The sequence below is a fragment of the Pelobates fuscus genome, chromosome 3 (assembly GCF_036172605.1).
Source record: "Pelobates fuscus isolate aPelFus1 chromosome 3, aPelFus1.pri, whole genome shotgun sequence".
Lineage (NCBI taxonomy): Eukaryota > Metazoa > Chordata > Amphibia > Anura > Pelobatidae > Pelobates > Pelobates fuscus.
This window is the reverse complement of record NC_086319.1, coordinates 37,926,455-37,953,018: the sequence shown is the minus strand read 5'-3', so window position 1 is coordinate 37,953,018 and position 26,564 is coordinate 37,926,455. Positions and strand designations below refer to the sequence as shown.

Here is a 26,564-nt window from a genome sequence, read left to right as displayed (position 1 = left end):
TGATACAGTTTTGGTGGGAGTAAGCGACTGATATGGTTGCTTATAGAATTCTTGGCTGAAATTGGAGATTTGCAGTTCCTTCCTGCATGAAATTGTGAGCGTTGAGGTGTTTACTTTATTTAGTGCCATTTTTCCTCCCTATAAGGGATATTACCATTGGGATAAGTGTACAGTCCTTTAAAACTTGGTTTTAAACGTTAAAATTAAAATTCAGGAATATTAAAAAAAAAAAACACTATTTTTTTCCCCCATCTCTACATCCATTAGTAAGAATCGTCTCTGTATCTACCCTACAACGATCAGACCAGTGAACATGTTGAGACAAAGTTTGTGGGTTTTTTTTGTGTGTTTTGTTTTCTTGTGTAGGGTGGGCTTGAGTGGAAGAAAGCAGTAACCTGTGCTGTCTGTGCTTGATGACTGAGCTATTGTTATGCTAGTTGACAGTAACACCTTTGTATAGAAATGTAAGGAACTTTCAAAATGAGCTGATAACCACATCCCCGAAGTATCACATCCACCTGTTTCCAATGGAAATCACTCCCACAGATTGGATAAAGATTCCGGAGTAGCAATTTCCCATTTTACTGAATGACTTCACATCTTACTGCTGTCCCTGTACAATACCTCAACTACATGCATCTATTGTGCAGGTGTGATAATGCTGAGGAAGGAAGTCCATGTACATTAACTCCTTTTATTTTCTCCCACCACTCATGTCTTATCAAGACTATTCAGTTTACTTACTCAAGGAAATGGAGAGGGGTGGGGGGGAGAAGAGAGAATCTGTATTTGTCTCTAATTCTCTGTGGCTTAAAATTTTTGTCATATGCTACTTGCCAAATATTACGTTATTTTCACTAGGGGTGAATTTCTACTTTCCACTGCTAAATCTTCACTTACAAATGGAAATTGGACATTTTGAAATATATGTATGTGTGTGTGTGTGTGTGTGTATAGTGTTTTGTTTTTAGGGATGTGACTTCTCTGTGGCAACATTGGTCTGTTTTATGAAAAGTGACAGCAGATTCTGTCGTTCTAGAATGGCGCGTAGTGGTGGGGGGCCTAGTAGACCAGTGTCAGATTTTGCTATTTGCTATTTGCTACTTTCTAAACGCAAGCAGTGCAGTGTGTCAGTTAATCTCCTTAATCCTGTAATGAATTGGTGCTGAATCTTACACCAACATTTGTGATTATTGAGGGTACAGGTGACCTACTGGACCACCTGTGCACAAATAATGAGATGCTGCACCTTCACAAGACAGGTTATCAATCTTTCATTGATGGAAGACCAGAATATCCTAAGGATGAACTTGGTTTGTCCGGACTTATCTGGTAATAGAGCATTCAAGACTGCTGCAATTATCCAATTTGTTAGTTATAATTATGGCCATTGGGTAATTAGCGAAAAATCTTCTTCACTTATAAGCGCGTATTAGGCCTTCCCCATAGGAAAGAAATGAATGCCTTACTATTTGAATTTTGAAGATGCTGACATCCTCATTCAAAGCGTGAGGACGTCCAGCCTCGTTTCATGGAGTTAAATGCAGTGTAAATCTAGAGGTTGTCCAACTGCAATGTTTACATTGCAAATCTAAGGGAACAGGGACACTGCACCCAGTCCACTTCGATGAGATTAAGTGGCATAAGCTTTATATGAGGGATACAAGCCATGACATGTCCCTGACGTGGAATGAAAGACAAGGTTTAATTTAGTTTATTTCTGTATATTGTAGATTTTCTTTGCAGATACGAACACTTATACCAATAGACCTTGTAATCACTTTGATAAGATAATATAAACACAATGGCTGTCCAGAATATGTAAACTGAGAGCATCTTTCTCTACAAGATGGTTTATCAGTCAACTTGCAAACAATCCCTTATCCAGGCTGGGCTTTGTAATAGAGACTTCCCATCAGAAGGCCAATCAGTGAGAGCTGATTCGGTTTGTGGTGATTGCATTATGCATCCAGATACCACTCTATTGTATCTAAGCACATTTACTGATTTTGGGACCTGGTCTGTCTATTCATTAGAGGCTGTGCGTGCATTAACATGTTAGAACAATCTGCTACTTCAATCCTAAACTGTTAAGTAAAACAAACAAACAAACTCCCAACAGAGTATAGATCTGCACTATGCCATAAATGCTGACATTTTGTTTAGTAAATCCTCTCTGTGATGTTACCCGACAGTCAGGGATTCCATGTGTGGTATATTGCCCATGGGGTAGGGCACACATGCCTGCTGCCTAAAATATACTCCTCGCTGATTGGTATAACTTTACAACCTATGAATATTAATCGTCACAATTCCATCTTTTAAATGAGTTGTTGAATTCTGCCTCTAGGTCCATATACAAGGATTGTTTAACAAAGTATGTAAGGTATTTGAAAAGAAGATGAGCCCTATTGCTGTATTTATTTAGTGACCCATTCCGTATTAAGAAAATCCTCTATTATTATGTCAACAAAAAACCAATGGGCTATTTATTGAAATTGTAATAAAAAAGGCAGTACCTTCACTGCATTACTGCATACATCTTTTAAAATTTGGGCTTGTAGCATATTGCTACATGTATAAAGATTAAATTGCCTTCCCTTAACATCCATTGAGGAGATACGGATAAAATCCGTGGTTTCTGTAGGATCTCTGACCAGACTTTTTGGTTTCGAACTGGAGATAGTGTAGGTTGATACTTGTGGACTATTGCTCTTTTATTGTTGAAGAATAAAGATCAAAAGAGGGACATAAGACTTGACTTGTGTCAAAGCCAACTTGCGTTCTTCTCCATAACACAGAAACTGTTAGGCCTGGTAATAATATCAAGAACCTAAAAAAAAAAAAAGATATACCATGCTTAAGATTTTAATATATTGGCCTCATTCTGTAATGGAACATTGTGAACATCATCATTATATGAACATTCCCACCCCGTAATAACTTAATCTCAATAAAGTTCTAATGGGGGTGAACTGCCGCAGTCGGAGGAGGAGAAAAGAGATAGTGTGGATGGGTTCTTGGGGTGGGGCAGGGTCAACTTTGGGGTGAAAGAGTTAATAAAACTGTTTTAACCCATGAAGGTAAGGTGGCGCCTAGTCACTTCAGCTATTATAACTTCATTGATGTTAAGTTGTTATGGTGTCTGCACATTGCAGACATCTGACATCCGTTCAACATGCTTGAGTGTGGAGAAACTCTTTATAAAGTGAACGAAAAATCTCTAACCGAGCTAGAACTTCTGAATTTCATTTTTGAAAAACCTACCTAAAATAAGTTAATTTTAAATCGTTAAAATGTTAGTTTATAAAAAAAAAAAGGACCAAACAAAATGGCAACATGCATCATGGAGTAGTATTTATTTGTTTGTTTGAACAGATAGGAATAAGAAAGTATACAGAAATAAATATTGGTTTGATCTTCTGACCCAGAAAAGACTTGAGTTTTTAGCAAAATTTACATATTCAGTGTCCGTAACGTTAACCATTCCCCGCTCGTTTGCAGAAATTGTGTTCTTGAGCTTTTCCCCAGAATGGAAGGACACATCAGGAGCTGTCTCCTTGACTTTATTCCCCAAACCCTCCTTTAAATAATGTGATTTGTGGACAGACTAATGCCTGCCCTAGCATTAAGTGGTTAAGTTTAAATACGGTATAATTTCAAGTAATGCTTCTATTAGTCAGCTCTACTACTAGTTGTGTCTATAAATCTTTCAGAACACCATTATTTTTGGAGTTATGGAGGTTCAAAGTTTTTTGAATTACAATACACGGACAGTGACTAGGTTGTGGTTAAGCCTTTGTCTGTCCACATCAAGAGTTGACTAATATAGACGAGTTCACCCCAGTCAAATGAGAGACCTTCGAGGTAATTGCAGTATGTGGCATACTAGCACTTTTTATGGTTTTCATCGTATCAGATGTTTGTGTGGCCCTTGGCATTTTAACACCTGGCTGGAAAATGCCTGGAGCTATGTAGTTCCTTCCAAAAGCATTCAGGCCTATTTGTTTTTGGTTTGTCATTTCTTGTTCTCTTCCTTCAAAACCCCACAAAAGCCTTTATCACAAGTGAGCACAGGTGATTATTGTCTCACATTTGGAGAAGAGGATATTTAGCTGTGGAATCTATTATAGAATGTCTGTCTTAACATTCCGAGATATGTAGATCACATGACTTGCGCCAGATTTTAAATTGTCACTCTAATCACTCCTCACCCTTTTTGTCTATAAAATGGTCTGATATTTTGCCCTGAATCGTTGTGCTTTTTCGCTTTGCAATTATTTAGTATAAAAGCACAAACTTGCCTTGTATCTACCACAAACTCCTATCCCATTTGCATTTACAGGTCAACTTATGAACCTGCGTACAATGTGCCCACCGTGTCACATTATAAACCTAGATCTAAAACGAAAAATTACGACCGTGTAACAAGTTATCCATAGACAGGAAGTTATGCCCTGTATTGTAAGCGCATAAAAAATGTGCACACTCCAATTTTTAATTTCGTTATTGATTTCTAGGACACCTGAAAACTGCTTGACTTGTGGGATGAGGTAGTGGCTTCCTTGGTAGTAAATTCCTGGGTTGCGTAGGGCACACGGGATGGATAGATCTTTATAACGGGACACTCGTTGAATAAAGGTGACTGGGTGGATTACACACATACCTATAGCGTGGCAACCATCATAAACTGAGGGGCAAAGGAGCATATCAGAAACTAAGCACGTATTATGTTAAAACATAAAATTACTGCCGGAATATTTTGTTTTTGGGGTTTATTTTGATAAAAATTTAAGAAGAAAAAAATAATTTACAATTGCAAGTCAGGGCAAATTTTGCAAATGAAGAGGAGCTTCTAGAAACCTATTCATTCCTCCTGTTATCTGTCTGCTTTCCCTGCACTGACTGCCAGGTGTAAAGGACTGAGTTTATAACAATGATTGACAGGGAGTGAAGATAGATGCACCCAGCTGTAGGATAAAGAGGTGTGAATTGAAACCTTTAACTTTGTTGCACACTGCGCAAATACACGTTTAAAATCATTCCCCATATTTCACTAATCATGTTTATTTAAATAAAAATAAAATAAAGTCTCCATTGTTCTTTAATACATCATGCGATTTCAAGATTTAACTGCAAACAATGTTGTTTAGAAATTAACATACTTTGTCCTAAAAAGCTGTTTAAAACATTCTATATTTGAGAAATTATCTATATGAAATAATAGATGAAAGAGATGCAGCAATGGTTAGGAGTGGAACAGACCGCTCCACCAGAGTCGTAGTGGTTGTCGGATACTACGGGGCATAACCCCAAAAGCAAAATAGAGAAAGAAAGAGAAAGTAGGACAAAATAGAGATATAATAGAAAATATCTCTCTATATGAAATAATAATTTATATAAAATAAGGCCCAATATAAATCCTGTTTATATACTTGTATTTTTTTAAAAAAAAATTTTAAATTGATCACATCTGAACACTCATTACCAGTTTTCACAATTTGTTTGGAACTTGGTTACGGAAAAGACCATATGTCTGAGGTTGTCTGTCATTGAAAACGTTCCAACAGGTTTATTACCTATGAGCCAAATGGGAATACTCGTTCAGGTTAGCCTAGTGATTCGGAATGATGTAGATCAGCTCCAGGTGTGAAGCATTGTTGACCTCTTTTTATTTGTTTAGACAGAATGCTCTGAGCATATTTACTTTACATCCAATAATCATTCCCCAAATCCCTCATCTGTTTCTCCAATTCCCACCATTATTTTAACCTCTTATTTTATCATTTGACAGAAAATGTAATTGTGTATGTCAATAAATCGATATGTACTAATTTCGTCTACAGACCATGACCATAGTAACGTAAAGGAGCAATTTTCTTACAAAGGGACTCTGTCACAGTTTAAATATCGGACATAAAGTCTACTAGTAATTGTTTATTTTTTTTTAATGCGTAGGTAATGATTAAAAAGCTACGACTCCAGCATCCTATCTATACTGTGTCTGAGTCAGAGCTGTTGGTCTGTCCTCCAACCGTACACTAAATCACGCATTTTACAACATAATGACATACTTAGGATTGACTAAAATTATTTGAATAGTGTCACTTATTGTCCACATGTCTCCACAATGTGCAGAATGTGATCTTCTGTTGGTTTAAAGATTTATAATCTTAAATTATGTGTGGGTGTTGTGTAAAGAGTAATTCTGGGGCAAAGTTCTATATGTGGAGCTGTCGTCACGGCAACCAATGGCCAATTTCTGCTATTTTTACAGACTCCCCGTTGGACTGGGATTTATCAAGATGCATATTCTCTTTGCCGTTTTGCAATGTTTAAGCATTTACAGTTTTATCATCTGTGGGTGCTAGGTATTGGCAATTGAGAAAGCTATGATTTTCTGGCATTATAAACCATTACCAGAGTACTATAACTTCTCAAATGAATCTTAATTCTGGATGCTAGAAAGGAAGAGAAATGTATTTTTTTTTTTTTCTCGCATACAGTGATTTAGGTGATTTTCAGCCGTACATGGCAATGTAATTGTGTTTTTGGCAAAGAAGTGTGCCTCACCTTTAAGTGATTTCACAGATCCGAGCGATGCACATTTCCCAAGTCCCATAAGGACTGTATTTCTGGGAAGATTTTAAAGAATCCTGTACAAAACCAGTCAGCTATTTTATTTTACCTTTTTTTTAAAAAAAAAGATTTCCTCACAGAATAAAAAAAAATAAAAAAATAAAATTATATATATATATATATAGTAGAATATAAATGGTTTACTTTTCATTCTCTTTATAATAGGTTACCTAAATTCTTCTTGTTTAAAGGGACATCTTGTTGAAGTGGTCATGGTTCAGTGCCTCTGTCCCCTTAACCCTGCAATGAAAATATTAGTTTTAGAGAAAACGCAATGCTTATCTTTCAGGGTAAATACTCTCTTGTGGCTGTCTCACAGACGGCCACCAGAGGTTCTTTCTGCAGTTTCACAGAGTTTAACTCTGTGGCACGATGCTGGACCTTTTCATGCTTTGCATCCCCAGCATCTTGCAAATCCCCATAGGAAAGCATTGATTTGTGCATGCGCATTGGGTTGCGATTTGTACACAAGGACACAGCTTTGCTTTGTATCCCTGTGGAGGTGATGAACTGATCATCATAATTCTAAAGCTGATAAAATTAGTATACAATCTATTGGGTGTTTATAATACTATGTGATTTAGTGTGTATTGGCCCGAAGGTGCATCCAAGCTTAGGATGTTGTTTTAGTAGCAACCTGTGACTCTTGGGATGCTTCCAAACTAAAGCCAATAATCTACCAGCAGCCAGCATGCTGTAATTATAGCCATCAGAAAATTATAGTAGTTAGAACGCTGTGTATAGGATACCCCTGCTCCAGGCTGCTACAATTACTTGTATTTTTGGTTCCCAATACCTATCATAAGGGAATATTATCTTGCATATAAAATGGAAATTTAACACTAAAAACACATTTGTAATGAAACATATAAAAAAATAATAATTTTGCTTATGCTGTGGCATTTCCATGGAAACGCATTTATTGAATAACGTTCTCTACTGATGTCCTTGATCTCGTACTTCGATGGTAAAATGAATCAAAAGCTGATCATGTTCCCTTTTTATAGGGAGAAATATTCATCAAGCAGAAAATTTAATTAAATCTGTAAACGGGGGTGGGGAAGGGGGGTGGGGGGAGAGTTGAGAGCTAAAGTAAAGAGGTGACTGGGTTAATGTGTTTCAATAAATACCTTGCTGCAGGGGAAAGTGACTACTTTATCATGTAATACATGATGTGCATTGCTAATTGCGGATGGTAAAATGTCAAGAATCTTGGTCGTGTTTTCTTGCAGGTGCAGCAGCTGTTCGTAAATGTTAGATCTGCGTGTGTGTAGTGTAAATACATGTATAAGTAAGTGAGGGTGTGTGTGTTTAATTTTGTAACGCATGTATATGTAAAATTAAAGCGTTGCCCAAGGAATACATTCGCACATCTTGGACACGTCTGCCCCGTCGTCTGGGCTCTGCATCCCAGTGGTATGAAGAAGCCAGTGTGCGACTTCAAAAACTGTGTTGAGGACAACTGCTTGTAACCATTTGCAAATTTAATGCCTGGAGGATAGGAAATTTCAAAGAAACCAAGCCTTAACTTTTAAATGACAAGAGTGTCTGCCCAGTCGTACCCTTCTATTTTAAACTTTTTTTTTTTGTATTTTTTTTTTTTTTATTCTCAAAGATGGCTGTTTTAGCCTAGTTAAAAAAAAAAAAAAAATTCATGTGCCGATTTGTTGAGTTGTAATATGAATGGTTTCGGTTTTAGTGGGTCATTTAATAGTTTGCCTTTAGGAAGTACAAACAGCCATTTGTTTACATACACTAAACTGTAGCCCTGATAACAATGTGGCTTATTGTATGGAGTGTTCAGACACATGTGCATAAATGAATCCCCCTTTCCTGTTCAAAATGGATAAATAAAATACTTTTGGGTCCAGAAGCCTCAAATGACAGCCTTTACAGTAGTTGTTGGACCAGATCTCACATACTGCCTTGCTAGATCCTATAACAGCAGCTAGGGGGTGCTGTTTGACACCCAAGATAATGGCTCTGTTCCAGTCCTTCTTCATGTCCTACTCTGTGACATGTATCCCAAACAATAAAATATAAAAAAAAACTGGTTGCAGACAGAGGTACCGGTGCCATGGATTCCAAAAACGGACTTGTGCCCAATTTGTGTAATCTATAAAATCTAATTCCATTGGATCTCACTGTCACAGCTTTTAAATAATTGCTTGATGACCTTAAATGATGATTGGATATGATTAACTTTAGCCGATTAATTCATTGTACTTAAAACAATGCTGGTTTTTAGGGAATTAACTTGAACGATATCTGTAAATTTAATCTGGAGTTTTAAGTCTCATAGACACAAAAGTGAATTATCTTGTGAATTGATTTTGCAGTGTGTGTGCTGTATCTCTGTCTAGCAATTACTATCAGATGTGATTTGGAGCAGGTTTTGTACAGTACTGGGAATTGTTTCCTGATTGTCAAGGAATGTCTTGTCCACATGCATGGGCTATTTATGTAGCCTCCTGTTGTGTTTAGAAGACCAATGAATGGAGGTTTCCTTTTGATGCACATGGGAGTGGGCAAGTTCCATCTGTATGGGATCTAGTCTGTAGGAAGTGGAGGGAGCTGGTTGAAGTCCATCCCAGTTCACTGTTGTTGGAATTTTTGTATGCAAGATCATGAATGGATGGGCTGGGCCTGTGACATTGTGAATAAGTAGAGGGGTGGACTCTTAGAAGTACAGGTAGGGGATATGGTCTGAACTGCTCATTTGGGAAACAGAAAGGAAAGTCTGTGGACTAAGTTGAATCCCAGAGATGTTTGCAGCTGCTTTGTAGAGATACTTTGCCAAGGATTCTAAATTACCATTTTAAGATTCTATCAAAGCCAGTCAGGTAAGTGCTCATTTAGGTATTATACTTTTTATTCTGGGTGACCTTTCTGCATGATTTATTTGTTTTTTGTTTTTATCCTTATCCATGCAAACATACTTTCTAAAATGTATTTTTTTTTTATTTTATATACATAGTTTGGATTTTGTTTTTATTTATTTAGAATGTTTGCTATTTAAAAAAAAAAAAATGAATGATACAATTTTGCAGAGAACATAGTCTATTATTGTATTTATTTTTGATTTCCTTTTTGTAAATGGCTTACTATAATTAGAATTACCCGCAGTTCACTGCAGTCACTTAATCTTCAGGCTTTCTGTAAGTGAGGTTAATTGGATGTAGATGGATGAACTGCAGGGCTACAGACTGAGAGAGCCAGGTATAACAGCCCCTGAACTGTGCCTCTGTTCTGTGTGACACACAAGATGGCCTCACTTGTGATCCCTTTATATGAAACAAACCCAGCATTGGTACTTTGCATGTGTACCTTTGTTGTCAGATGGTTTAGACACAGGGCCTGTCTGATATGCAGGTGGTCTAGGTAGGATTACATTTCAGTTTTGAATGACTGCCATTTTTCATTTTCAGTGTTTTAGCGTTTGGGTTTGTGTGTGTGTTTTAAGTCTTTTAATTGTGACTGCTGCTTTTCTTACCATAAGGACTTAAAAATTATTAATAGACACGTTTATTAATTTACTTTCTTAGTTTTCAAAAGTCTATATTAAATGTAAATTCTAGCCAAGAGTGGGTTTGCATTTATTGTCTTTGTTACATATTGTTGTTTTATGTATGTGTTGTATAATTGGCTAATTAAGGTAGTTTTGTGTAACTTTGTGGTTAAGAATGGAATTCTCAGTCACAATTGTGTGTATTTAAAACGGTTTGTGGGGAGGTGTTTTTTCTGGAAACTGGTTTCAATTGGGTCTTGTAAAAAATGACAAAAGGAGTGTTGTTCCCAATTTAACAGGTGACTGTGTGAAAAGTTAAGGATCATTTGCTACAGCCCTTCGTTTTAGAGCTGAAATGCAAGACATGGGGTTTAAAGCAGAAATGGTGGCTCCATTAGATCCAAGCGCTCTAGATTATTGGCCTGATACTTGTCTCGATTTGATATATTGCACAGAAGGCCAATCCAAACAGTGAATTTTGGCTGAGTGTAAGTTGTGCTATCGCTTCTGTTTTTATTTTGGATGCTTGCCTTATCCACTTTAGATTTCATTGCTATTGAGGCTAAAAAAAAAAAAAAAAAAAAAAATAATAATAATAAAGTTAACGTTTTAACCTCCCATTGCTAGAGGCCATTAATTCCAACAGACTTTCTACTTTACACTGGATTACTATAATGCATCTATAATCTGTTTTTGTGGGATTTTTGTTTTGTTTTTCATAGAAAAAACTTTATTATTCGGCCTTTGCTATAATTTTGTAATTCTAGTAAAGCATTATGAGCAATATTTTGGGCCCATCCAAACCTTTACTATACACATTTTGACAGTGTGTATTTAATACATACTTGTGATCTCTAGCTAAATTGTGTTACCATGGGTATAGGAACCGGGAGGGGGGGGTGGAGGTGTAGCCTTTAAAATCATATGTGGGACTGGGATTATTATTATTATTATTATTATTATGTGGTTCCTACATCAGTGTGTATTCCGTTCACTTTTCACTGAAGTTTTTATTTTTTTATTTTTTTGTTTTTATCCTGTGTGTACTCCACGTGGTTCGGATGCTCAGAAATTCCATAGAACAGGTTTACTTTGTGATGAGCTCAGGCTTAAAACTTCCACTTTGTGTCCTGTTAACTAATTGTGTCGTAATGATCTAACTCAGGGTATTGGTTAATAAATCATTAACAGAATGCCAGGAAAGTAGCTTTATATTTACTGATTTACAACCACCCTGGCCTTCCTCCCCCCTCCGCCCACCCCAATCTTTTGGTGTTTTCTAAACCAGTAAAACATTGTTCTACCAATACTCTGTAATTCCTTGATCAGAATAGTTGATACAAAAGTAGCAGCCTAATACATTTCTTTAATTGGGAAAACTCCATTTAAATTCTCCAGTCCTGGGTGGGTAAGTAGTTGTATTTTCTATTCAGCTGGAAGCTATACCCCCCTTTAAGTGGCTTTCCACCCGTTCAGTTTTTACAGCTGCTCAGTTGGTTTCTGCATGCTGACTGCTACTGACATGGCTGGCTGTTTACCACTTCCTTTGAAGAATTTGTGCAACTGTAAAAGCATTCAGTGGCCTGGCTTCCAGCAGACTTCATTCCTGATACACACTTTTTGTTATTTTTTCAGCAGGTTTGTTTAGTCAATATTTTTCTACCTGTAAGTAAGAAGTGCAAAGAATTATAATGGAACTGCGTTTAATACACACGATGGTCTTTAATAGGCCCAGTGTGTCGTTTTTAACATTGAGGCCCAGTTGTTTTTTTTTTTTGTTTTTTGTTTTTTAATTGATTAAAACAACTCATGTAAAAATGAAGCTTAAAAAAAGAGATTGTTGTAAAAAGGACTATTTTAAGACTTTTCAATACCCCACATTCACACTTACGACCTTCTGTTACTAGATTGGTGGTGGTTCGTGTAAACCCAACACCTTTTTTTAGCTCCTGTAAAATGAAGGCCCCACACATTTAGAGCTCAGCACTGCACTAGTAACAACAAATCCTTTCCGGTGCACGTTTTTTACTGCCGCGTTGGTTAATTACAAAGCATAGCTTTAGGAAGTTCCGAGGACTGCCCTCGGTTTTCACGAGTTCTGTTGCCCCTTGGAGGTGGAGAATGTCTGAGAAGGAGTAACATGCAGTCTGTCAGGAACATGGTCTACACAAATCATAATATCCAAGCAATGTAGGTTCATGATTAGCCCCATACACTGGCATGAGTGTGTTAATACAATGCCTGAGATATAAACTGGCTCATTTTTATTTACCTGTGTTTGATTTAAAAGGTATTACATTCATAATAATATATATATATATATATATATATATATATATATATATATATATATATATTTTATTTTTTTTACTTTTTAAATCTTTTTTTCTTTTTCTTGGACTTCTAGATTTTAGAAAGTTTATATTTATATTTATATTTATATTTATATTTATATATATATATATATAAATATATCTCAAATACTTTCAGTTTAGGATTGTATGGTACAGCCTACAGAAATGTATCCATTGAGCAATGTGTGTCTTGACCTGCTAGTGAGCAGCTATGGAGACAACTCCACCATTATATATGCATCACAGTGTCTGTACTGTATGCAGATGCTAATGTAACAGTCTGGTTAAGCCGTCATGTTTCACATGTATAAGACGCTCTTTGTGACTACTTCCAAACCTAAGAATGGTTCACAGTCTGGCTTTACTGCCTTTTGCCAAGGTGATGTCTTTACCGTAGGATCCCCCAGAATTCAGATTTACACCGTTTATAAAAAAAAAAAAAAATTTTTAAATGGCCCAAATGCTTTTACATCTGGATTTTTTTTTCATATATATATATATATATATATATATATATATATATATATATATATATATATATATATATATATATATATATATATATATATATATAATTTTTTTTTTTAGTTTTTTTTTTTTTTTTTTTTTTAGTTTATAGTTGAACTAAGTTCTAGGAGTTGTGTTTTTTTTTTTAGTTTTTTTTTTTTTTTACCAGTGCAACGTGTCCCATCTCCCTGGAACAGATTCCAGCTACTGATGTTTCTGGGAATTTTAGTCCAAAGAGACGTTGGTCCATATGATGTTCAGCCAAATGTTTTATACAGAGAGTTTTGTAAAAACATTCCCTCTCTGAATATCTAAGAGGACTCTTGTCTTTCACACATACAACCCACAGGACTTCTACTGACAATTGTGACCGTTACATTTTATATAGTTTTTCTGTTTCCCAAGAATTTACACTCGTCTCTTATTACAAGACATCAAAGGGTGGAAGATTTGATCTGTTTCCCACTCACAAACCAAAATGAATCATTGATGTTTTAAATGAACTTTGCAGACCATGGACCTCCAGTGTACAGAGGTGACAGAGTAGCGAGCATTTATGGCTGAACACAATAAATTCTATTCATTTCAAGGCTTGTCCCAAATGCCAGCAATATATGTATTGTACATTTTGTGGGGATATGGTTCACCACAACTTTAGACTCCATTTGAACATTATTCATTTTTTATTTTTTTTTATCCCCACAGAAAAGTTGATGAGCTGGAACAAAACGTTAAATAAAAACTTGATATTTGCCCGTGGAAATGGAGCAAAAAGTCAGTAAGCTCACGTATGGGTGTCAAAGAAGTTCCACATCGGATGACGACTCTGGATGTGCAATGGAAGAATACACTTGGGTTCCTCCTGGCCTTCGACCTGAACAGGTATGGTGAATTGGCCATTGTCTTGCTGATCATCTCCGTTATATACAAAGTGTAATTAACCTGCTATCAAATAATTCAACTGGTTTTAGGGAGTGCAAATGGTTTTTCCATTTTTTATATAGCACCGAGCTGTACAATATCTAAAGTAGACAAACATTTAACTCTAACAAAACATATGGGGACAGTATGTTAAGAGGGTCCTACCCAAAGGAGCTTACAATCTAAAGAACATGTTATGTACTTTGTAACCTAAAGAAAGCTACTTATATTCCTTTTTTCATTATTATTTAAAGACCGCAATAAATATTCCAAATATTTACTAGGTTTTGAGACTCGTTACTGTCTGTGTTATTGAGTTTATATTTGCACAGACACATGACACATTCTGATTAGAGGTGCAAACAAACACGGCGAAGGTGGTAACGTGAATTGTGATGTCCTCGAAAAGAGGGACTCTGGGATAGAGTAGAGGGAGAGAGTTTTGGATCCTAAAGATAAGTGAAATGACTAGATTGGATAGGTTTCCCTACCGAATTGCAACATGCAACAATAATTGAAAGGTCTTCTAATGATAACACATGCAGATTTTTTTTTTTTTTGGAGATTTAAAAAGACTGCTTTTTGGGTGTTCCTGATTTAAAAACTAAAAGGTGTGTCTGGCATAGTGATTGCTATGAGGTCTGCAGATAAGCCATACCTCTTCAAAGGAAAAAAAAGCTGCATCTGGTTAAAACATGTTGAGATTTACCCTTCCCATGTAGCAGACTGCGGGTCCCTTGGAGGAGAAAAAAAAAACTCACATGGAAACAATGAAAACTGATGATATGAGAGATCCGGCCTGGAGGAGATACAGACAAGCTTTTGTCTCACTGTTGTGTAAAATGCAAGAAACCAATTAAACCTGTTTATAGGGGCTGGTTTTCTAGCTAGGTTAATATGCAAATATTTCTCCTAATTGTAGATAGATATGTTGTAATGTCCACTGAGTTGTTGACTGGTCCTCGAGGAGGTGGACATAATGGCAGCATTAAAAGTGTATAATTTATGATACCACCTAATGGTCACTGCAAGCTACATTCCATAGGAGCAATCCAACAGCTGGGTGCAAGCAAACTATCTATCTAGTTGTGCGGAGTTAGGTCATCTGGAGCTCGTTAGAGTAGACGCTCAAAGCTGACACAGATATAATAGAGCATTTGTGTTTTTTTAGTGTCCCAACCTCCTATCTCTTAGGTCAATATCTCCCACCAGTTGCTTACGTAGGATAAAATAATTCAAAATATCTTCTGTTTCTCTATTCCAAAACGCAGGTCCAGTTATACTTTGCTTGTCTGCCGGAGGAAAAGGTCCCGTACGTTAACAGCGTGGGAGAAAAGTATAGGATCAAACAGCTTCTGTATCAGCTTCCTCCACACGATAATGAGGTAATATTAAGATTTCTTAATCCACTGATTCAACCACTTAAGAAGAGTGTGCAATACACAGGTCTGGCTGAATATCCTGCTCAGAAATTTGCTGCTTTGTTACAGCATAGCTTTTCGTTTGTGGGTTGTTGTTGGCTTGTTTTTTTTTTTACTTCTTAATTTTTTTTGTATTGCATCTAAAAGTACTTCCTGAAAGGAGTTGTCCCCTCTTACTGTAGGTATTTAAACCAGTGGGAGGTCCCCTCTATTACCCCTATTTTTATTAAATTCGGATATCCCTGTTTTGTTCCGACTGCTGCTGTAGTTGGCAATTGAACAATCACTGGAGTAAAAAGCCAGTTGAGATATATATATATATATATATATATATATAATTTTTTTTTTTTTTTTTTTTTAATATAATTTACTGCTTTTACATTTATTTAAAGGGAGAATTGTCAGGAATTAAGTGCGTTTCAGATTTGAGGCCACAATATCCCCCCCCCCCCCAAAAAAAAAAAGTAGCTGACTTCTTCCAATTTTGCTATTTGGGCCTAAATGTAAAATTCACTTTGAATTCCCACTATAGTAAATAACCCGGCTAGGTTGCCACATTGCAGTTTCCCCCTCCCCATATGTTTCAGTGACTAGTCAAGTTTATTTTAAGAATTTCTACACAGACTGAGCTTTTTATAGTGTTTGCTTTTCGATTCCACCTTCCAGGGCTGTTTGAATTCCAAGATACATTGTACTGTGAATGTTTTCAGACAGCAAACATACTTTTATAATGTTTACTTATTACAATCTCATTGTACAAATTGTAATGCCAAATAACTCATTATTTGCAGGGCCATTAAGTAGCCATAGTGTATTTGCCCTTCTGTTGAATTTGCCAGTCAAGTGTCAAAATAAGCCACAAGCCTAGAAATGCTTACCGTTGCTTTTAATGTCCTATTTATGTAGGTGCGATATTGCCAGTCATTAAGTGAGGAGGAGAAGAAGGAATTGCAAATGTTTAGTACCCAGCGCAAAAAGGAGGCCCTTGGAAGAGGCAATATTAAATTATTGTCAAGGGCTGTGATGCATGCGGTGTGCGAACAGGTAACTTATTATTCTGTTTTATTGTCACTTGGCATTTGAGGATTCTGAATACATTTCAAATATTCAACTGAACGGTTGTAAATTGTCAATGTACTGTATGTGTGTAATATATTAATTTGAACTATCTATTAAAATTCACTGTCTGGTTCCCAAGGGCAGCTGATCCTTTTGATTTCCGTGTTATTCTGTATACACTTGCGAATTCTGAGCTTGAGCTCATGCTCGTACAGACGTGAGCATAAAGAGTTTTCTGCATTGGAAAAGTGTCAAATTGTACCCAGATGGCTAACGTTTTATTAAAAACACATTCTAATAATGAATCCCAGGCTAAGTGGTTCCCTAAGTATCTACTTAACATACATCAGCAATATTTTTCTTGGTTTAGAATCAGTTTACGGCAGGAGATTATTAGACTTTGCTCCATTTTGGGTTTTTAAAGGGGTGTTTAAATTCCATGGTTGGTTTTATGTCACAAGTAGTATTTTTTCTTTTAATTTGAATGGTAACGAATGTGCCAACAATCCATCAACATGGAATAATGCTAGACTTGTTCTAATTGATTTTTTTTTTTTTCTATTTTTCTTTAATTCTTCTAGTGCGGAGGGAAAATTAATGGAGGTGAGATTGCAATTTTTGTGTCACGAGCTGGACCAGGGGTCTGTTGGCATCCGTCATGTTTTGCATGTTCAACTTGCAACGAGCTGCTTGTTGATCTGATCTACTTCTATCAAGATGGAAAAATACATTGCGGTAGACACCATGCAGAACTACTTAAGCCAAGATGTTCCGCCTGCGATGAGGTACACACTTGCACACCACCGTCCTCTTATCCTTTTTGATTTGCCCTGAACTCTTATGATCACTTTCAAATCTTGCAAATCCTGATGTAAAAGTAACCAAAGTCAACATCATTGACCTTTACCCTGGGGGATAAAAAGAACAAAGGTTTTGTTAAGTCTTGGCTCTTGTTGAAAGGATTACAGTAAGGCGTGCATGTAGTGTAGTAGTTTGAAAAGGATAGAAATAATTACAATAGAGAAACTCTCCATGACAAGACTTCCTAGCATTCACTCTCGGAAGTTTGCTATTTAGGTCCGGAATTCCCATGTGGCAGTTTGAGTACAATCCCAGTATACACAATGTATCACAACTTAAAAAGTCAAAACATGATGTTTTTGCTATGTTGCTACAGTGTTATGCAATGAACGCTGAACGTTTTTGTATGGCAGTTGAGTTGTTTTATTTGGGAAAGTCTGTGGGTGGGGGATCCCTTTCTTTCCTTTTTAAAAGTGGACTTCAAACACATAATTACTACAACCCACTGAACAGGTTACGGGGATATGGTGCTAGGTGCCCCCTGGTACTTTATTGGAAAAATTGGGTAATATTAATTGCGGAGGGGAACTACCACATTAGGGATAGAGGGGCTGTAGGCTGTACACCCGGGGTAAATGTGAAACGATAAAAAAATTACTTTAAAGTGGCCTTTTCCAGTTGAAGGGAAGTATCAGAGATAATGATGGTAGGCATCCTATTAAGAACTAATTAAAATTAATTTCTTCTATTTTATTTGTTTTTCTATTTATTCTAACTAGCGGCATTTATAATGGTGAAAAATATATATTTTTGCAGATTATATTTGCTGATGAATGCACGGAGGCTGAAGGACGGCATTGGCACATGAAGCATTTTTGCTGCTATGAGTGTGAAACCGTACTCGGGGGACAGAGATACATCATGAAAGATGGTCGCCCTTTTTGCTGTGGCTGCTTTGAATCTCACTACGCAGAGTATTGTGAATCCTGTGGAGAACATATAGGTATTATATGCTTTTTTTTTGGTTTGTTTTGTTTTTAAGTGATTGCATAAAAATAACTGTTGAATAGAAATGTGAACCTTTTTTTCATTGTTTTCCTAGCAATAATTTGTCCACTATTGTCATTGTAACAAAACCTTTTTTATTTTATTTTAATAGGTGTTGACCATGCACAAATGACCTATGATGGACAGCATTGGCATGCTACAGAGACCTGCTTCTCATGTGCCCAGTGTAAAGTTTCTCTTCTGGGGTGTCCGTTTCTTCCCAAAAAGGGTCGAATTTATTGTTCAAAAACCTGCAGCCTTGGAGAAGATGTTCACGCTTCTGATTCTTCAGACTCTGCGTTCCAGTCTGCAAGGTCAAGAGAATCTAGAAGAAGTATACGTATGGGGAAAAGCAGCCGATCTACAGATCAGTGCAGACAATCACTTTTGCTGTCTCCAGCATTAAATTACAAGTTTCCTGGACTATCTGGTAATGCCGATGATACTTTGTCACGCAAGATGGATGATTTGAATTTATCAAGGCAAGGAGCCGGATTTGATAATGATTATTGGAAAGGACGCGATGAACAAGATACTCCAGAGGATCACGAAGAATGGGCTGAGCATGATGACTACATGACTCAGTTGCTTTTAAAGTTTGGAGAAAAAGGACTCTTTCAGCAGCCGGCCGATGACAGTCGATCTAGTGAGCACTGGATGTCAGAAAATATCCAAAGCAATAATGATTTAAAAAGAAATGGTCACAGTCAAAGTTTGGCAAGTAAAAAATATCAGGCGGATATGTACTGGACCCAATCACAGGATGGTTTGGGAGATTCTGCTTACGGCAGCCACCCAGGGCCAGCAAGCAGCAGAAAAATACAAGAACTGGATATCGAACATGGAGCCTCTGGTTACAAACATGACACAACGCCATGGTATAAAGGCTCATTGGAGTGTTTATCTGATGTTCTGAAACCACAAAATACAAACATTTGTGATTCCATGGATTCATTGGCATTGTCAAATATAACAGGTAGAGTCTTGATTTGTATCCCTTGTTCCTATTTATTGCTTTTTATCATCTTGACTATTATTTAGTTTGATGTAGGCTAAATATCAAGGTTTGATGATCACATTTTGTATTTTATTTTCCCAAATTCTTTGTTCTTTTCTTATTTCTATAACAGATGTTGAATAATTGTTGGTAGGGCAGTGAAATGGTTTGTTTTATCAAAGAGCATATATGTGGCCATTGGCCATCAACACTAGAATAGCTAGATTTGCAGCTGGGCCTCTTTTTTTTTTTTTTTTTTAAGTCTTCAAATAGCTTTCTATGGCCCTTAGCCTTCCTGAAGGTTTATGCTCTGAATGTTTCATCTGATGAAGGCAGGTGTGTCCAACCAGGATATGAATCAAAAGTATATGATATCTAGTGCAATTTAAAATGGCTAATGTTCATAGATGTACTTTAAGTGTTGAGCTTACACTTTTGTTTGGAAAATGTTCATTGTAAAAGTGTGTTTGTGTGGTCTTTTGACCCGTTCCTTATGGTTATATGCTTGTCAAATGTATCCATACAATAATTCAGTGTGTACATGTATCTTTAATAATTAAGTGGTATTTTTATTTTTTCTTAGGAGCATCAGTAGATGGAGAAGGTACTGCAAGACCCTCCCAGTTTTCCTTTCAAAATTTTCCAGATATTGATGGAAGGGATTGTGAAAAAATGAGCAATATGGGAACTCTTAATTCGTCCATGCTCAATAGAAGCACAGAGTCTTTGAAAAGTTTAAGTTCTGAGATTTGCCAGGAAAAGCCACTTCCAGAAGAAAAACCAGTGCAAATATCTGCGCTGAGAAGGTCAAAGTCTCAAACAAGACCTCAAGTCAAGTTTTCTGATGATGTAATTGACAATGGTGACTATAGCAACATTGAATTGCGGCAGCCGCCAATGAGTGAGAGAAGTAGGCGTAGGGTTTATAATTTTGAGGAACGCAGTCAAAGACCTCACCATCATCGTCGCAGAAAAAGTCGTAAATCCCGATCTGAAAACGCACTTCATCTTGCTGCAGATAAACCATCTGGAAAAGAGAAATTGAGATTTTACACTTCTGAGGATTATGAGCGAATGTTTCAAAATAAAGCACCTCATGAGTTGCCGTCATACCTTCAGAATGCTGAACTTCGTGGACAGTACACAAATGCTGCTTCTGGATATGGACTGCAAGGCCAATTTATGGATAAATTCCTGGGGCTATATGGGGAGGACGATGATTCCTGGTGTTCAACCTGTTCATCCTCCTCTTCAGATTCAGAAGAAGAGGGCTATTTTCTTGGACAACCTATCCCTCAGCCATTACAACAAAGGTTTCAATATTACACAGACTTGTCTAGTCCATCAACTGCACTACCCAGCTCTCATTTTGGCCAAAGGACCACTAAATCCAAAAAGAAAAAGGGACACAAAGGCAAAAATTGTATTATTTCTTAGAGAGTTGTTGGTTCCCTAATTTCATTCCTGTGAAGAAAAATACACACATTTTTAAACTAGAGACTTATTATGGTTGCTACTTTTTTTTTTCTTTGCTAATGTGTAATATAAAGAGGATGGCTGGTGTTTACAATTCTTATTTCCCCCGGATCAGGTTTAGTAGCAGACCTGGATGAACCATTTCAGGTTTGACGTTATTTTGCATTTTATCCAATAATGCTGTTTATAATAAAACCTAGGATTACGCTTCACACTCTGATGTACAAAGACTTCCCTTTTTCCATTTATATAAGTGAGATGCTCTCATGTCTTTGGACATTTCAGTCCACGGCACTCTGATGATTCAAGGATACATATTCTTTGAAAACTCCGTACTTTTCGTGATTTCATATTTTACACTTTATCTTCGTTTTCCGTACTGGCATTCTAGTTACCAAGGATGCAATTAATATTTTTTTTGTGTTCTTTTATATTGCAGTTAAAAAGATATGCACATGGACATTTTAAAGTGAACTAGTTTCATTTTGTACTTTTTTGTTTAGCCAGTATTGTTGAAGGATATTAAGTTCTGAAAATATTTTAAGCCTTTGCTAAGTGTAGAATATTTAGCTGCAAATTATTTATAATGTAGCATTTTAAACAAATTTAGCCCTAATTTAACTGTTCAAATAATGTATATATTGTATATGTTAAATCCAGAAACTGATATTTTTTATATCCCTCAAGATATCATTAATATGGACTTTGAGAGAAGCATTACTGTTGATATTTTTTAACGTTCTTGGAGGACTTGTAATAAGTCAAATCGTGACGGGACTTTTAATGATGCAGAAGAATTTTGTTGTCCAAGTTCCCTTTGCTGTTGAACAAAAAAAAACAAAAAACATTTTTTCAAAGTTTACTGGAACAACCACCACAATAGTTTGCTTCTCTTAAACCTTTGTTTGCAATAATTGCTAAGTTTGTTTGGTATTTTTGAAAGATTGACTCACTTTCTGTGGATTAAAATATAAACAATTTGCCTTACTGGTTTGATTTATCTTTTTTGTTGTCATTTTTTTATTGCATTCTTATATTGTCTATAGCGCAGTTTATTTCGTTCACTTCATCGCTATCCAGGTATAAAGCATGACAAAAACATAACATATAGGTTATTAACATTTTCCTATTAGTCCTACATGGATCCACAAGTTAAGGTGATAACTTGCACCTACTCTGGCAAATGTAAAATAACAAAACTATCCTAAACAACATCAGACATATGATGGGAAGTTTTAACAGCCAATGTCCTTTGGGGTTTATTTTGCGGGGTTGGTTTAAATTGTTCTTGCACACATCCCTAATCTGAACTATTTTGAATTACTTTGTAGTAAAATTTTGAGTCAGGACTTATCTTATAGTTAGGATAGCCTTATGCATATCCCACGCATGCTTAAACTCCTTTACTGTGTTAACCTCTACCACTTCAGCTGGAAAGCTATTCCATGCATCCACTACCCTCTCAGTAAAGTAATACTTCCTGATGTTAGTTTTAAACCTTTGCCCCTCTTATTTAAGACTATGTCCTCTTGTGGTAGTTTTTTCTTCTTTTAAATATAGTCTCCTCCTTTACTGTGTTGATTCCCTTTATGTATTTAAATGTTTCTACCCCCCCCCCCCCCCTCCCCCCTCCCATCTCATCTTTCCTCCAAGCTATACATGTTAAGATCCTTTAACCTTTCCTGGTAAGTTTTATCCTGCAATCCATGAACCAGTTTAGTAGCCCTTCTCTAAACTCTCTACAAAGTATCAACATCCTTCTGGAGATACGGTCTCCAGTACTGCGTACAATACTCCAAGTGAGGTCTCAGCAGTGTTCTGTACAATGGCATGAGCACGTCCCTCTTTCTACTGCTAAAACCTCTTCCTATAGAGGTGTTCTAATGCTGGCTGACCAAAAACTGTGTAAGTGGTTTGTTTGTTTAATATGCTTATAACCATTTTAGGGGCTCAGAGTAGAATAGTTGGAATGACATCATCATAAAGAAAAGTTTGTATTGTGTAAACTAGTTAGATGTTTTTGAAAGGGTTATCTGGGGTTTATTAAATATCTGTGTTCAATAATCGGGTCCCTGTTTCCTCTGTGCTAAAACATTTTTATGATCTTTGTAGAGGGAGTCCAAATTACAATCTAGGTGTTCAGTTTCCAATAATAAAGTGATGAGAATTCACAAACTTTGCTAAGCGAGTGAAGGTACTGTAGTTGTATATCAAAGAGTAGAAAAATCTTAAAATAAATGTCAAATTTTCAATTGACACATAATTAGGACAAAATTAGGACATACACAGGCTTGGCACCTATGTCCAACCTCAAGAGCTGTTCTGGATTACATACATTGCATTTATGACCCAATCGAAGATCTGGCCTTGCTTTGGTGCTGAATAAGAACACCTAACCTTCATGTTGGAGATTCTATAATTGTGCAGATGTACAAAACAGGCTAAGGAAAGACCATATTTTGTGACCCTACAATGTAAAGGGAGTGGAGAATTGTGAGATGGCAAATTAACCCCAATTCTTTGTTTAGTAGCCATGATTTAAATGTAACTATGGAGCCAGATTGAAGTTCAAAACATTTACCGAAACTTTGTTTGACAGGTCATTAATTCAGTGAAGCTTCTTTTAAAGGTGATCAGTGTGGGTGAATAAAGCCAGTTAGATTGCACAATCTTTTCTAATCCTTGCCTTTTTGATTAAAACACTGAATCTCTTCCAAGTTCAACACCACTTTCCTAAGATTGTATTTAAGAAAATAACATTTGTAACCTCTTATGTTTAAATGCAATAAAGGAAAAATATAATGTAGCAAATCATGTTAATGATAAATACGGTCATTATCTCCCTGTACTCGGTTCATATAAACTGCAGAGATTTGTTAAAATCTGCATGCCCCATAATAAACACTGTAATGATACAAACTAAACCAGATGGCTCAAGGGACACTATGGCTTTCGTTGGTATAATTCCAAAGGAATTGCATTAATGTTGACTGTGTCCTAGAGAATAAGGAATGTGTGCAATCTATTTTACACATTGATCAGAGCTGCAGGATACATTGGCACATATTAAATCAAGTCACCCACTTTTTGTTTCCTACTATGTGTGTCATGATATTTAAAGCACTTTAAGTTCACAAGTATTGATTATGCAGTTCGTTTGGAATCATCCCCTCCTATAACCGTAAAGGAGGAAGGGTGTCTATTTAACTCTAAACTACTTACCACGTCATAAAAGAAAGAAACCTGACGGAGGGGGAGGGGGGGGGGAGAAGAGAGCTCCATTCTATAGATCCGAAGAGGTTGTCTCAGTAGGTCAAGAGGTCAAGTAAAACAAGACTGAATGAGGAGTTCTTGATGCCTTCAGTCTGTACATTTCTTTATCCTTGTTATATCTAATTACAGATATATTCATCTTTTACAACTGTAAAGGTGTTTGATAACGTAATGTTTTATAAATAAATCAACTCCCGAAAAAATTCCCCCCAACTTGGGCACGTGTAAACACAGAGAGACAGGCTTTAAGGGAACAATATGTGTTTGGAACCATTTACATTTTTTTTTATTCACAAATTTGCCTTACAAGATTGTTTTTGATAATGTAACCTTGACACCAAATACACTGCTCAAAAAAAAAAAAAAAAAGGGAACACTTAAACAACACAATGTAACTCCAAGTCAATCACACTTCTGTGAAATCAAACTGTCCACTTAAAAAGCAACACTGAGTCACCATCAATTTCACATTGCTGTTGTGCAAATGGGATAGACAACAGGTGGAAATTATAGGCAATTAGCAAGACACCCCCAATAAAGGAGTGGTTCTGCAGGTGGTGACCACAGACCACTTCTCAGTTCCTATGCTTCCTGGCTGATGTTTTGGTCACTTTTGAATGCTGGCGGTGCTTTCACTCTAGTGGTAACATGAGACGGAGTCTACAACCCACACAAGTGGCTCAGGTAGTACAGCTCATCCAGGATGGCACATTAATGCGAGCTGTGGCAAGAAGGTTTGCTGTGTCTGTCAGCGTAGTGTCCAGAGCATGGAGGTGCTACCAGGAGACAGGCCAGTACATCAGGAAATGTGGAGGAGGCCGTAGGAGGGCAACAACCCAGCAGCAGGACCGCTACTTCCATCTTTGTGCAAGGAGGAACAAGAGAGCACTGCCAGAGCCATGCAAAATGACCTCCAGCAGGCCACAAATGTGCATGTGTCTGCTCAAACGGTCAGAAACAGACTCCATGAGGGTCCCACATCCACAGGTGGGGGTTGTGCTTACAGCCCAACAACCCAGCATTTGCCAGAGAACACGAAGATTGGCAAATTCGCCACTGGTGCCCTGTGCTCTTCACAGATAAAAGCAGGTTCACACTGAGCACATGTGACAGACGTGACAGAGTCTGGAGACGCCATGGAGAATGTTCTGCTGCCTGCAACATCCTCCAGCATGACCGGTTTGGCAGTGGGTCAGTAATGGTGTGGGGTGGCATTTCTTTCGGGGGCCGCACAGCCCTCCATGTGCTCGCCAGAGATAGGCTGACTGCCATTAGGTACTGAGATGAGATCCTCAGACCCCTTGTGAGACCATATGCTGGTGCGGTTGCCCCTGGGTTCCTCATGCAAGACAATGCTAGACCTCATGTGGCTGGAGTGTGTCAGCAGTTCCTGCAAGACGAAGGCATTGATGCTGTGGACTGGCCCGTCCGTTCCCCAGACCTGAATCCAATTGAGCACATCTGGGACATCATGTCTCGCTCCATCCACCAACGTCACATTGCACCACAGACTGTCCAGGAGTTGGCAGATGCTTTAGTCCAGTTCTGGGAGGAGATCCCTCAGGAGACCATCCACCACCTCATCAGGAGCATGCACAGGCGTTGTAGGAAGGTCATACAGGCACGTGGAGGCCACACACACACACACTACTGAACCTCATTTTGACTTGTTTTAAGGACATTACATCAAAGTTGGATCAGCCTGTAGTGTGTTTTTCCACTTTAATTTTGAGTGTGACTCCAAATCCAGACCTCCGTGGGTTGAAAAATTTGATTTCCATTTTTTAATTTTTGTGTGATTTTGTTGTCAGCACATTCAACTATGGAAAGAACAAAGTATTTCAGAAGAATATTTAATTCATTCAGATCTAGGATGTTATTTTTGTGTTCCCTTTATTTTTTTGAGCAGTGTTTATAAGTTTTGTTCTGTTTAAAACAAAAACATGCATATCGAACAACCTAGAAACAAGGATACCAAAATGGACATTTTTGTTCTAGAGCAGTGGTTCCCGACAAGTCCTCAAGGCCCACCAGCAGTCTGTTTGGTCAGTAATGCTAGAGTACTGGGATATAATGATATTGCATACTGTTGGTTTTCCCTGAGGACTGTATTATAATATCTTTGATAATACAGATAAATCATGAATTTAAAGTAACATCTTCAGCCCCCTGGATTTGGCAATTTTAGTTTTTGTTCAAGTTCCCCAACCAGCTTACAGTATCCTAGCGGATTGTCTATTATATTATTTTGTCCTTAATGTCTGTTCCTGAGAGCATGCGTTTCAGATGTATAGTAATATAGAATGCTGTGTATCAGGTGAGATATATGGAGATGACCTGTTGCATACCTCCCAACATTTCAACTGGACAAAGAGGGACACTTTAATTTCTGGGGCGGGCTTTTCTTAGAAATTGTAGGTGACTTACTAATTTATGCAACAAAATGTAATTAACAAGAACAATGTATCATATTTACACCGACTGATTGCTAAACACATTTATTGTAAAGACCTTTAGAGTATTATTGCTGTGGAGCTCTGTTATACTCTCTGATATATCAA

At 37.1% G+C, this 26,564-nt stretch overlaps 1 protein-coding gene across 1 annotated transcript in view; it reads left to right on the top strand.

Moving 5' to 3' along the window:
• Nucleotides 1-21,708, top strand: part of PRICKLE1 (prickle planar cell polarity protein 1) — a 58,380-nt gene extending 36,672 nt beyond the window's left edge. Inside the window, exons 2-8 of the mRNA XM_063446926.1 lie at nt 13,714-13,890; nt 15,201-15,314; nt 16,257-16,394; nt 16,991-17,194; nt 18,027-18,213; nt 18,370-19,233; nt 19,838-21,708. Of these exons, the coding sequence (XP_063302996.1) occupies nt 13,771-13,890; nt 15,201-15,314; nt 16,257-16,394; nt 16,991-17,194; nt 18,027-18,213; nt 18,370-19,233; nt 19,838-20,691 (2,481 nt within the window). The 5' untranslated portion in view covers nt 13,714-13,770 and the 3' untranslated portion in view covers nt 20,692-21,708. The remainder of the gene's footprint in view (nt 1-13,713; nt 13,891-15,200; nt 15,315-16,256; nt 16,395-16,990; nt 17,195-18,026; nt 18,214-18,369; nt 19,234-19,837) is intronic.
• The last annotated feature ends 4,856 nt before the right edge of the window (nt 21,709-26,564 follow it).